The sequence below is a fragment of the Rutidosis leptorrhynchoides genome, chromosome 3 (genome assembly GCF_046630445.1).
Source record: "Rutidosis leptorrhynchoides isolate AG116_Rl617_1_P2 chromosome 3, CSIRO_AGI_Rlap_v1, whole genome shotgun sequence".
In the NCBI taxonomy this organism is placed as follows: Eukaryota; Viridiplantae; Streptophyta; class Magnoliopsida; order Asterales; family Asteraceae; genus Rutidosis; species Rutidosis leptorrhynchoides.
Genome location: NC_092335.1, coordinates 435,416,178 through 435,428,889, shown reverse-complemented (window position 1 = coordinate 435,428,889; position 12,712 = coordinate 435,416,178). Strand labels below are relative to the sequence as shown.

Below are 12,712 nucleotides of genomic sequence, written 5' to 3'. Positions count from 1 at the left end.
ATCCGTTTTGAGTGAATCAAATTGCTATGGTTTCATATTGAACTCTATTTTATGAATCTAAACAGAAAAAGTATAGGTTTATAGTCGGAAAAATAAGTTACAAGTCATTTTTGTAAAGGTAGTCATTTCAGTCGAAAGAACGACGTCTAGATGACCATTTTAGAAAACATACTTCCACTTTGAGTTTAACCATAATTTTTGGATATAGTTTCATGTTCATAATAAAAATCATTTTCTCAGAATAACAACTTTTAAATCAAAGTTTATCATAGTTTTTAATTAACTAACCCAAAACAGCCCGCGGTGTTACTACGACGGCGTAAATCCGGTTTTACGGTGTTTTTCGTGTTTCCAGGTTTTAAATCATTAAGTTAGCATATCATATAGATATAGAACATGTGTTTAGTTGATTTTAAAAGTCAAGTTAGAAGGATTAACTTTTGTTTGCGAACAAGTTTAGAATTAACTAAACTGTGTTCTAGTGATTACAAGTTTAAACCTTCGAATAAGATAGCTTTATATGTATGAATCGAATGATGTTATGAACATCATTACTACCTTAATTTCCTTGGATAAACCTACTGGAAAAGAGAAAAATGGATCTAGCTTCAACGGATCCTTGGATGGCTCGAAGTTCTTGAAGCAGAATCATGACACGAAAACAAGTTCAAGTAAGATCATCACTTGAAATAAGATTGTTATAGTTATAGAAATTGAACTAAAGTTTGAATATGATTATTACCTTATATTAGAATAATAACCTACTGTAAGAAACAAAGATTTCTTGAGGTTGGATGATCACCTTACAAGATTGGAAGTGAGCTAGCAAACTTGAAAGTATTCTTGATTTTATGTAACTAGAACTTGTAGAATATATGAAGAACACTTAGAACTTGAAGATAGAACTTGAGAGAGATCAATTAGATGAAGAAAATTGAAGAATGAAAGTGTTTGTAGGTGTTTTTGGTCGTTGGTGTATGGATTAGATATAAAGGATATGTAATTTTGTTTTCATGTAAATAAGTCATGAATGATTACTCATATTTTTGTAATTTTATGAGATATTTCATGCTAGTTGCCAAATTATGGTTCCCACATGTGTTAGGTGACTCACATGGGCTGCTAAGAGCTGATCATTGGAGTGTATATACCAATAGTACATACATCTAAAAGCTGTGTATTGTACGAGTACGAATACGGGTGCATACGAGTAAAATTGTTGATGAAACTGAACGAGGATGTAATTGTAAGCATTTTTGTTAAGTAGAAGTATTTTGATAAGTGTATTGAAGTCTTTCAAAAGTGTATAAATACATATTAAAACACTACATGTATATACATTTTAACTGAGTCGTTAAGTCATCGTTAGTCGTTACATGTAAGTGTTGTTTTGAAACCTTTAGGTTAACGATCTTGTTAAATGTTGTTAACCCAATGTTTATAATATCAAATGAGATTTTAAATTATTATATTATCATGATATTATCATGTATGAATATCTCTTAATATGATATATATACATTAAATGTCTTTACAACGATAATCGTTACATATATGTCTCGTTTAAAAATCATTAAGTTAGTAGTCTTGCTTTTACATATGTAGTTCATTGTTAATATACTTAATGATATATTTACTTATCATAGTATCATGTTAACTATATATATATCCATATATATGTCATCATATAGTTTTTACAAGTTTTAACGTTCGTGAATCACCGGTCAACTTGGGTGGTCAATTGTCTATATGAAACATATTTCAATTAATCAAGTCTTAACAAGTTTGATTGCTTAACATGTTGGAAACATTTAATCATGTAAATATCAATCTCAATTAATATATATAAACATGGAAAAGTTCGGGTCACTACAGATAGTGCATTAGGATCTTGTGGTAAGAGCTATAGGTGTTTGTGAAGTCTTCAAAGGGACGTAAGGGTTCACAAGTTGCGGCTTATCGAAGTACTAGTGTTGTATCCGGACACTCCACCGAGTTTGGAGTATCATAGTGAAGAAAAATCTCAATTCGTAGAATTGAGGAGTGGATTAAGGAAGATTAGTTAACATCTTCCCGAACCACTATAAATCGTTGTGTTTGTTCTCTCTTCCCTTATCTTTTTGATTACATCTTTAGATACATATATCTTGTTAGTTTCATTTGAGAAAAAACATTTCAAGTCATACTATATCAAGTTCAAGTTCAAGAAAACGCAAAGAAAATTTTAAAAATCGACTAAGTAACTATTCACCCCCTATAGTTACTTACAGAAATCTATTCGAATTCTATTAAGGATGTGTTTGATAAAACTGAATGATTCAGCGCTGAATGATTCAGCGCTGAATGATTCAAAAGTTCCGAAGGAAGTTGCTTTTAAATGAAAATAACCTGTTTGATTATCATTTTGAACGAATTACGTAAATGATGTAAAATTAACTTATTAAACACTGACATGAATAAAGTGTTTTTGATATAATTTAAAGAGAATGTTACATAAATATTATATTTTTAATGATTAATAGAGAATTTCAGCTCCGAATTAATAGAGAATTTCAGCTCTGAAGAGAATGTTACATAAATATTATATTTTTAATAATTAATAGAGAATTTCAGCTCTGAATAATTTAGCACTCAATGCTAAATTATTCAATGGGTCATTCACACAAATACCAAATATATTTCAGCATTTTATTTAAGAGTCCTAAATCCCACGGAACTAAAATTGCCTTTGTCTTTTTAAATTCCTAAATCTAATTCTAATTTTAATTCTAATTCAACATTAAAATTTGGCTCCATTTATGTATAAAACCCTAAAACCTCACACCATTAAAACAAATTGAATCCTTTCAACTTCTTCACTCTCACTGGCACTATGTTCTCTCCAGGAACCAAAAAAACCACATCTAAAAAGGATCGAACCGCCCGTACACATCCAGCTCCGGCAATCACTGGTTCTCCGGTCACTCCTATCACCGATTACCGAAAGCCGGTGACGGAAAATATCATTCCCGACCGACCTAATACCGGCACCCCCGCTCCCTGGGCGTCTCGCTTGTCTGTACTCGCTAGGTATATTCCTCAATTCAATTCGTAGTTCTGTATGTATAATAATAATATTGATTGATATTGATATATGTATATATATGCATCATTTGTATGTATTGTGTGTGATTTCGTCAGTCGTTAACTGTGGATAACCTTATTTGTTACTTTTCGGATTTCATTGGAGTAATTTTGTGCATTCTGTTTGTTTACTTTAATAGTTTTATTATGATTTACTTTTAAGAGTTACCTAGATCAGTTTGGTACATTAAACTATGAATTTGATTGTGATTTTCTTCGATACTAAGTGGAATGTTGGATTAAACCACAGGTTATGACTATTGAATGAAATTTTCAGTATGAGTTAAAGGTAGATGACGTTAATTTGAATCGAGATGCAGATTTTAGCTTAGCAAGGTAAACATGGCTTCTGTTAGGTTGAGTATATAGGGCTATGTTATGCATCTTATTGAAGTGAAACATGGCTCGAACTTGAACATTTTAAAAGGTTTTTCTTGTGATATTTAGAAGTTAGGGTTTGAACTTTAACACAGACCGGTTTTAATCATTAACAGCACTGAATCATTCAGATGGTGATCTGATAAGCTTAAGAATGTGGTGAGTAGTATCCATTTGTTGTAATGTTTATTTTATGTTACGTAGAATCCCGACTGCGAAGAAGGTGGATGATGTAGACCCAATTCAACCGGTATATGTTGGTGAAGTTCCTCAAGTAGTTCGTGATGAGCAGGCTAATATGTTGCAGAAGCGTGTTCATGGTTAGTACATGTGGTTTTCAGTTTACTGAAAGGCTATCATGTTGATTAATGATATGTTAGTTAACCTCATTTTAACAGGCGATACAAGTATCTTTGGTGGGATGGATAAAGGAACATCTCTGGCATGGATGATCTGCGGAAGCAAACTTTTTATCTGGAGCTACTTATCACCTGCAGCTTCAAGAAAATGTATTATTCTTGAACTTCCTTCAAGTGTACTTGAAGATGGACATATCAACAAGCATTTCGGTAGTGTTTGGTTGCTATGTTTTCTTGATTGGGATCGTACTACATCGAGTAAAAGCAGGGTTCAGTTAAATTCAGCTGGTGTTCTCTTATGCAATAGGAAGACTCGAGCTCTTCTTTATTGGCCCGACATATATTCTTCAACGTTTTCAGTCACTCACTTGGATCATTCAGAGCCTATAACAACTTTAAACAATCAGCAACAACGGAGTTCATATAATTCTTTGATCGCTTCTGCTATTCATGAAAAGCAGAATGCCTGTATTGCCCTTGCGTGTAGTTCTAACGGTCAACTTTGTAAATTCATCTGTTCGCCAGCTGGCATACAGTGTCAAGACACTGTAAACGTCGTATTATCTGGTGCTAAAGGGTATCCGAGGTCATTGATATGGCATTTTCCATATCATTCTGTCAAAGAACCAAACAGGAAGTTTCTTTTATTGACTGATCACGAAATACAATGTTTTGCTGTTGATATTTTACGTGATTTCAGCATGTCAAAACTGTGGTCTCATGAAATAGTAGGAAACGATGGTGATGTTGGTATACAAAAGGGTCTAGCTGGACAAAAGAAAATTTGGCCTCTTGACATGCAAATTGACAGTAATGGTAAAGTAATGACTGTTCTTGTTGCAACCTTATGCAAGGACAGAGCCACTAGTTCAAGCTACACGGAATACTCTCTTCTGTCTATGCAATACAAATCCGGGGTAGATATTTCTTCCGAATCCACGTATCGAAGTAATAATTCCAAAATTTTGGAGAAACGATCTCCTATCGAAGTGATAATTCCAAAAGCTAGAGTTGAAGATGAAGACTTTTTATTCTCTATGAGATTAAAGGTTGGTGGCAAACCTTCTGGATCTTCAATTGTACTATCTGGTGATGGAACTGCAACAGTCACTCGTTACTGGCGAAATACTAGCCGGCTTTATAAATTTGACTTACCATATGATGCTGGGAAAGTTTTAGATGCTTCTGTTTTCCCGTCTGATGACAATGAAGATGGTGCGTGGGCTGTTTTAACTGAAAAAGCTGGCGTGTGGGCCATACCTGAAAAAGCAGTTTTGTTAGGTGGGGTCGAACCGCCCGAACGTAGCTTGTCACGCAAGGGAAGCTCAAATGAAGGATCAACACAAAATGTTTCGTTTGCAGGAAACATTGCACCTAGACGGGCTAGTTCAGAAGCATGGGATACAGGTGATAGACAACGGGCTGTTTTTACTAAAAGTGCACATCGGACAGCACAAGATGAAGAATCTGAAGCGTTATTGGCTCAATTTTTTCACGAGTTTCTTCAATCGGGAGAGGTCATGGGTACACTTAATAAGCTTCAGAATTCAGGTGCTTTTGAAAGAGATGGAGAGACAAATGTGTTTGCTAGGGTAAGCAAATCGATAGTTGACACGTTAGCTAAACATTGGACGACTACTAGAGGTGCAGAGATTGTGGCTTTATCGGTTTTGTCTACGCAGCTTTTAGATAAGCAGCAGAAGCATCAAAAGTTTCTTCAGTTTCTTGCTCTATCTAAATGCCATGAAGAACTCTCCCTTAAACAGAGTATGATTACTAATTACTAATTACTAATTAGTATTATTGTGTTTTGCATTTTTGCTCGTATTTTAATTCGGCAATGCGTAAAATGATAACCAACATTCCTCAAATTTCTACTCTAGTTAACACAGTGATTTCTCTCTCGTAAATAAGTAAGAACTCTTGGTTAGTTATTGTTATGGTAACTGGCAAACTTGAAACAGGTAACTGGTAAATTTGACGTAAATGTGGAAATGGAAAATTGCAGCATGACACCCCCATTAAAATAGGAAAAGTTAAAATTTGGTTTCTCACCTTGCGTATATTATGTGTAATAATTTTTTTGTGTATTTAAGTTGCCTTTTTATGAGTGTAAGATTAGCTTTTTACCCAGAGTAAAAAGCTGAGGAAAGTTGTATATCTTATCATGCAACAAATTTGCAAAAATCACTACTTGGGGAGTACTAGATCAGAACTTTTAAAGGAGTACTTGGAAACTCGGGGAGTACTCGAGTACTTGGATGTTGACCAAGCATGACTTTGATTTATTATGACCAAGTTTTGACAAAGTTTGACCGAGTACTTTCCGTGTAATTCCGACTTTCATATAATTTTTAAGTACGCGCTAAGGGTGTTCAACATTCCATACTTTTGTGTCTACTTCTTTTACTCTTTAATTTTGAATAATATTGCTCAGTTCAGTATTATAATGTCTACTGTCTCTTTGTAATTAGGGAAATCGTTACAGATCATAATGGAACATGGTGAAAAGCTTGCTGCCATGATTCAACTTAGGGAGCTTCAGAACTCGATTAGGCAGCAACGCTCATCTGGAGTTGCCTTTACCGACTCCTACTCACAAAACGAGCTTTCAGGTTCCATTTGGGACCTGATTCAGTTAGTTGGTGAACGAGCTCGTCAAAATACAGTCCTTTTAATGGATAGGGACAATGCAGAAGTGTTTTACAGTAAAGTTTCTGGACTTGAAGAAGTATTTCATTGCTTGGAGAAAAAACTAAGTTTCATAATTAGTGAAGATATGCCACTAACGTTTCAGCTTCAAAGAGCATGTGAATTGTCAAGCATGTGCGTCACGTTATTAAATGCAGCAATTAATTACAAGGATGAGAATCACATGTGGTATCCTTCATTAGAAGGCTTAACACCATGGTATTCGCAAACTGTAGTAAGAAGTGGGATGTGGACTCTTGGGTCTTTCATGCTTCATTTGTTGAATGAAACGGGTCGTTTGGATATAGCTGCAAAGTTGGAGTTTTATTCCCATCTGGAAGTATTCGTTAAAGTATTACTTGAGGCGTATTCTGGTGCTGTTACAGCCAAAATCGAGCGTGAAGAAGAACATGGTGGTTTGTTAGAAGAGTACTGGAATAGGAGAGACACACTTCTTGATTCACTTTATCAACAAGTCAAAGATTTTAACAAGGTAAACTTATTTTTATAATATTATTTGTATGATTAATATTAACGAAGGTAAAGCTTTAATACGATGGTCTTTGCATGTGAAGCTTGATTATTTGAAATTTGATGGATACAGTAACTGATACTGTTAGTATTGTCAGGATTCAAATGAATTGGTGGATGAGCAAAATAAAGAAATCACTCAGAAAATTACGTCTAATTTGCTAGCTATCGCTAAACGACATGAAGGATATCAAACTCTTTGGAATTTGTGCTTTGATCACAATGATTTAGAACTACTCAGAAGTCTAATGGTATGGATTTAGACAATTTATTCCATCGATTTGATATATTTTTTTTTTGAAAGGCAAAATAATTTTATTAATATATAAATATATGTACATTATACATCCCCGAAAAGTAACAAACATCCAACGATTATAACTACTAGACAAATGGAATAAAAAACCGACTATAAGTAAAACCCCCAGGAGAGGGGACTCAACGAATCGAGTAGGGACACGAAGTAGTACACAGTGCTGATCGAGCAGCGACAAAGCATAAACTCCAAGGCCCGTTTAACCCCTGAAGATCTTGCCTTATAGAAGGTTAGCCACGAGAAGCATAGGGGATGCTGTGGGGTATTAGCCAATGCCCACTCTTGATGTAACAACGCAATACGAGCTCGGATTAATGAGCCATTGTGACCATTGAATTTGAGCTTTCTTTATTCGACCCGAAATCCATTTAAAGGATGAAAGTTGGATATCCGCTAGAATTGAATGTATGTCCCAGATTTGGTTTTGAAAGATTTTTAGGTTGCGATATCTCCAAATAGAATAACCGCAGACCCACTTGGTGGCTTCCCATATTTTTGAACCTATCGATGAGAGACTGGAGCTGCAGCTACTTGAAAATAAATCCGCGACGTTTAGTTCTGCCGGGGGAGAAAAATTCCACCATTTGTAAAAATCCAACCATATAGCTTTAACCTGGGGGCATGTGGCAAGAATATGTTCGGTTGTCTCGGACGAGTCTTGGCAGATATTGCAAAGAACCGAACCGAGGTCTAAACCACGTTTGTCAAGTTCGAGTTTAACTGGAAGTCGATGAAGTTTTGCTCGCCAAACGAAAAGTTCAACTTTTAATGGGACAGATCTGTTGCGTTTTGTAGGTGGTTTTACAGTTGAAGGTTGGAGACGAAGCATGTCTAAGTTTGCCGAAACTTGTTTGGTGAAAGAGTTATCCGAATCTGTTAGGGTGCAAAGCCACGAGTCTTCGGTAACGTTATTAGTATTCTGAAGTGGAGTAAAGTTCTCGATCAAACTTGATAGCTCCTCCATATCGCTAGCGCTTCTGCCCCTTGGAGAATGGAGCCAACTGCCATTGAATGAAAAGGATGACCCAGCTAAGTCCACCCGATCGAAGACGGTGCAACTTTTATCAGTATCAAGTGCAAATAATCGGGGGTATTTTTCTTTCAGAATGAAGCTCCCAAGCCAACGGTCGTGCCAAAAAGCTGTGCGTTTTCCATCTTTTAGAAACCTGCAAAAAATATGCGAAAAATCCCATCCAGCTTTCTCGAAATCCTTAGTGATATTGATGATGTTAAACCAAGTGGCACCGAGTTTCTTAAACCTGCAAAAGTCGTTAGTGACAAGCCCACCGTCCCTACCGTAAATACTAGAAATTACTTTAGTCCAAAGTGAGCAAGGTTCCGATTTGAACCGCCACCACCATTTTCCTAGCAAGGCTAGGTTTTTGGCGGAAAGCGATCCAATGTCTAAACCTCCCGAGTCGTAAGGTAGTAAAGTGTCATCCCATTTAACCCAACATATTTTCTTACCCGACCCGGACCCGCCCCAGAAAAAATTACAACGAAGCGATTCAAGTTGTTTTAAGATAGAGGACGGGGCTTTGAAGAGTGAAAAGTAATAAAGTGGAAGACTAGAGAGGACGGATTTTACCAATGTGAGCCGACCTCCGAAAGATAAAGTTTTTGATTTCCACTCCACGAGTCGTTTTTTGAATTTGTCCACCACCGGAAGCCAATGAGTGGGTTTGTTCATCTTAACTCCTATGGGTAAACCTAAGTAGGTAAAAGGAAAATCACCCGCTTTACATCCGATTCTTAGAGCTATACTTTCCAAGTCCCCATTCGAAACACCAACACCGAATAGATTGCTTTTATGGAAGTTAACTTTTAGACCCGAGAGATCTTCAAAGCACTTGAGAATTTTCATGGTGTTCAATATGTTGTGACGGGACCACTCACCAAAAAAGATGGTATCGTCGGCGTATTGTAAGTGCGAAATTATGACTTTTTCTTTACCGACTTCTATCCCTTTGAAATGCCCCGACAACATGGCACGCTTTACAAGGAGGTTTAAACCTTCCGCCGCAATTATGAATAAAAAGGGGGAGAGTGGGTCACCTTGCCTAACACCTCGTTCCGGGGTGAATTCACGGGTTGGGGATCCGTTAACGAGAATGGATATTGAGGCGGAGCTAAGGCATGCGAAGATCCATTCTTTTATGTGTGTTTGTGTGGTTTAAAGAGTTCAAAACTACTTATTAGCCCTTCCGTTGCCTTTTGACTTGCCCCGTCTCCCAACCCCAACCAAAAGTAATGACACTTTCTTCTTTTTATGTTTTGGAAAGTTCCATCCGATGTTTTTGTAAATAAATATTTAATGGGTGAAATAAAACAGTAGCTTAAAAACATGTTCGGTTGGAAGTCCCCCATATTGTATTTTCAAAGCATAAAACCTCTAATTATATTACTATATTCTTTCAGAAACTCAGTTTATCATTGAAATAGTATAAATTTGGAAAAAGGGTGTTTAAGGTCTAAACAAACTGACCTGACCTCTATGGAAAATTATTTTTTTCACCCGAATCTGATGACCCATTACCAGACTTGCTCATTTCATACCTCAAGTACTGAATATTTGGTGTACTTGATTGGGAACAAATGGAAACTTGGAGTCTTAAATTCAATGGCTCAAGAAAGTAGCATTTTTTTTTTAAATTTTGTTTTATCTGTTACTGAATATATACATATACATATATACAGCATGACAGCATGGGCCCTAAAGGAGGATTTAGTAACTTTGTCTTTAAACAAATGTACAACAACAAACAGTTGTCCAAGCTTATGAGACTTGGTGAAGAGTTTCCAGAAGAGTTGGCCATATTTTTGAAGGAGCACCCAGATCTCCTCTGGCTTCATGAGATATTCCTACATCAATTTTCGTCCTCTTCTGAAACCCTTCATCTCCTCGCACTTTCTGATGATGCTGATACTAATTCAGTTGCCGAAACTGAGGAACCCAGATCTTACCCTAAAGTTCAACCGACGTTAGCTGACAGAAGGCGACTCTTAAACCTCTCGAAGATAGCAGCTGTGGCAGGTCTGGTTTCTGTACTATTTACTTTAGATGTGTCAATTTGGGCTACGTTATATCTCTAACGGGTTAGGTAAGATAAAATCATGAAACTGATCTTAACGGAAACAGGTTAAATGGCTGCAAGTTGCCCAACAGTGTATTATTGATGCATAAAGCATCTTCAACCATTTTATTAGGAGATAGATTAACACTAATATGAACCGCCTTCGTGGCCCATGGGTTCAACCCCAATACCTTGAGTATTGGGCACGATAGAGGTCAAGGGTTCGATCCACGACTGTAAAAAGTGCGTGAGGGGGGTTTACCGACCCGTACGCAGCAATTCGGCTCGATCCACATGCCCGTATGGGTTGATGGGTCGGGTCCCTGTTTGCCATCTTAACTGATTGTGATAGGTTAGATCATTCGGCTACTGATGATCTATTTTTCATCTATACCGTCAGGGAAAAATGCTGATTATGATACCAAATTGAAGAGGATTGAAGCCGATTTAAGAATCCTGAAATTGCAGGTAGGTTGGGCCTATTTCAATTTGATCTTGTTTTGAACCGTTACTCATGCCTGACCGCCCTGCCTATTTTGCCATCTCTAATGTTTTCCAATTACCTTAAACGTTTATCAACTATTTATTTTATTAATTTAATTTTATGCAGCAAGTAATATTGAAACTTCTTCCCGACAATGAAGAAACACAAGATTTCGCACATAAGCTTCTCCCGCCAGCCGACCTTATTCAGTTATGCCTCAACGTCCAAAACAAGCAACTCGCTCTGTACGCTTTCGATATATTCGCATGGACCAGTCTCTCGTTCCTAAGATCCAACACAAGTCTTCTAGAAGAATGCTGGAAGAACGCTGCTAATCAAGATGACTGGGAGGCCATAAACCAGACATCCATGGCTAAGGGCTTAAGTGACGAGGAAAATTTAGAGGTTCTTAAAGAAACTGCGCTTTTTCAAGCTTCTCGTCGGTGTTATGGGCCGGAAAGTGAAAGTTTTGAAGGCGGCTTTGAAGATGTGCTTCCATTAAGACAAGAAAGTATGGAGGTTGCGGTTGGGTCTTCGGTCGAAGCGATTTTGATGCAGCATAGAAGTTTTCCTGATGCGGATAAGCTGATGGTGACTGCAATCATGTTGGGAAGTGTTGTAGTTGATAATGGATTGGAAGATGGCCCGTCACCTATGGAGTGAATGAATGTTAGATCCTTGATGGTTTTTGTAATTTGGGATATAATGATGATTGACTTGCAACACGTGATTTGATGGGTTTACCCTTTATGAATGCAATCGGTTTAAACTAAGTATAGGATGTTATTAAGAGTCAATCCAGCAGCCATTTTTAGCATTATATGAAATGAAATGGGATATATTAAACTTGATCATTTTTGTTTGATTGGTAAGAAATATATATAAAAAACTCAACTTAATAACTAGGTACCTCAAATAAGGGAGGTGATACTTACACACTCTTTTTTGATCCATACACACTTTTTATCACAATAGTTACAATTATTTCCCTAAATTTACATAGGAAATTGAACCTGCATTATCATAAGTAAGGAGTATAATAGTAAATTAGTGTGTATGGATAAAAAAGGAGTGTGTGAGTATAACCTCTCCTCAAATAAATAAATGACAATTAAGTGGGGTCCTGTTATGTTCAAAAATACAATGGGGTTTAAAAGAATCTTTTTTGCCTTGGGAACAGCTATTGCATAGAGAGTCCAATTCACTAACGATGTTAAAAATCTGTTAACTTCCCTCGCTTTTCAGGTTCCATTTTCTTTTATCACCTCCTAAGTCACCTCCTTTCACGCAAAAACACAGATGCATTACAAAATCATCACGATATATACCAACAAATTTTACACACACAAATTAATAGCCGAATCGTTTTTTAATCAAATCAATACACTAATTTGAATTTAATATAACATAATAAGAAATTCGTAATTAGTAAAGTACTAGTGTTATATACCAACAATTAGTGGTTGTCAGGGTCTACGATAGAGCTGGTGGTGGTTGCTTGTCGTTGGGTCCTCGGGTTTGTAGATCCTTTAAAAATTCGGTGAAGATGGCATGGTTTCTATTGGTTTGACTTTGCGCTCTGCACTGTTTGGTTGCTACTTCACTGTTGTGTTCATACTTATCCCGTAGTCGAGTTTATTCGGTGGGCTCGATGTCGTTTCCGACGTGTGTTGACTTAGCTGACCTCGGAAAATTGATGTTTATTGGAGTGTTTCTCTCGAGGTCCTTTTTTACGCTCGAACGGGGATTTGATCTT

The 12,712-nt window shown here is 36.7% G+C and overlaps 1 protein-coding gene across 1 annotated transcript; it reads left to right on the top strand.

Moving 5' to 3' along the window:
• Positions 1-2,822: 2,822 nt before the first annotated feature.
• LOC139897895 (nuclear pore complex protein NUP133) lies at positions 2,823-11,661 on the top strand. The gene is made up of 8 exons (XM_071880607.1): positions 2,823-3,069; positions 3,706-3,821; positions 3,900-5,627; positions 6,335-7,044; positions 7,181-7,333; positions 10,096-10,432; positions 10,873-10,940; positions 11,083-11,661. Exons 1-8 carry the CDS (start codon positions 2,873-2,875, stop codon positions 11,617-11,619), a joined length of 3,846 nt encoding a protein of 1,281 aa, XP_071736708.1. The 5' UTR covers positions 2,823-2,872; the 3' UTR covers positions 11,620-11,661.
• The last annotated feature ends 1,051 nt before the right edge of the window (positions 11,662-12,712 follow it).

Coding starts and splice junctions, on each gene's coding strand:
- LOC139897895 (XM_071880607.1), top strand. CDS start 2,873: ATGTTCTCTCCAGGAACCAAAAAAACCACATCTAAAAAGGATCGAACC. Junction 5,628..6,334: donor AGAACTCTCCCTTAAACAGA/GTATGATTACTA, acceptor CTTTGTAATTAG/GGAAATCGTTACAGATCATA. Junction 10,433..10,872: donor GAAGATAGCAGCTGTGGCAG/GTCTGGTTTCTG, acceptor CTATACCGTCAG/GGAAAAATGCTGATTATGAT.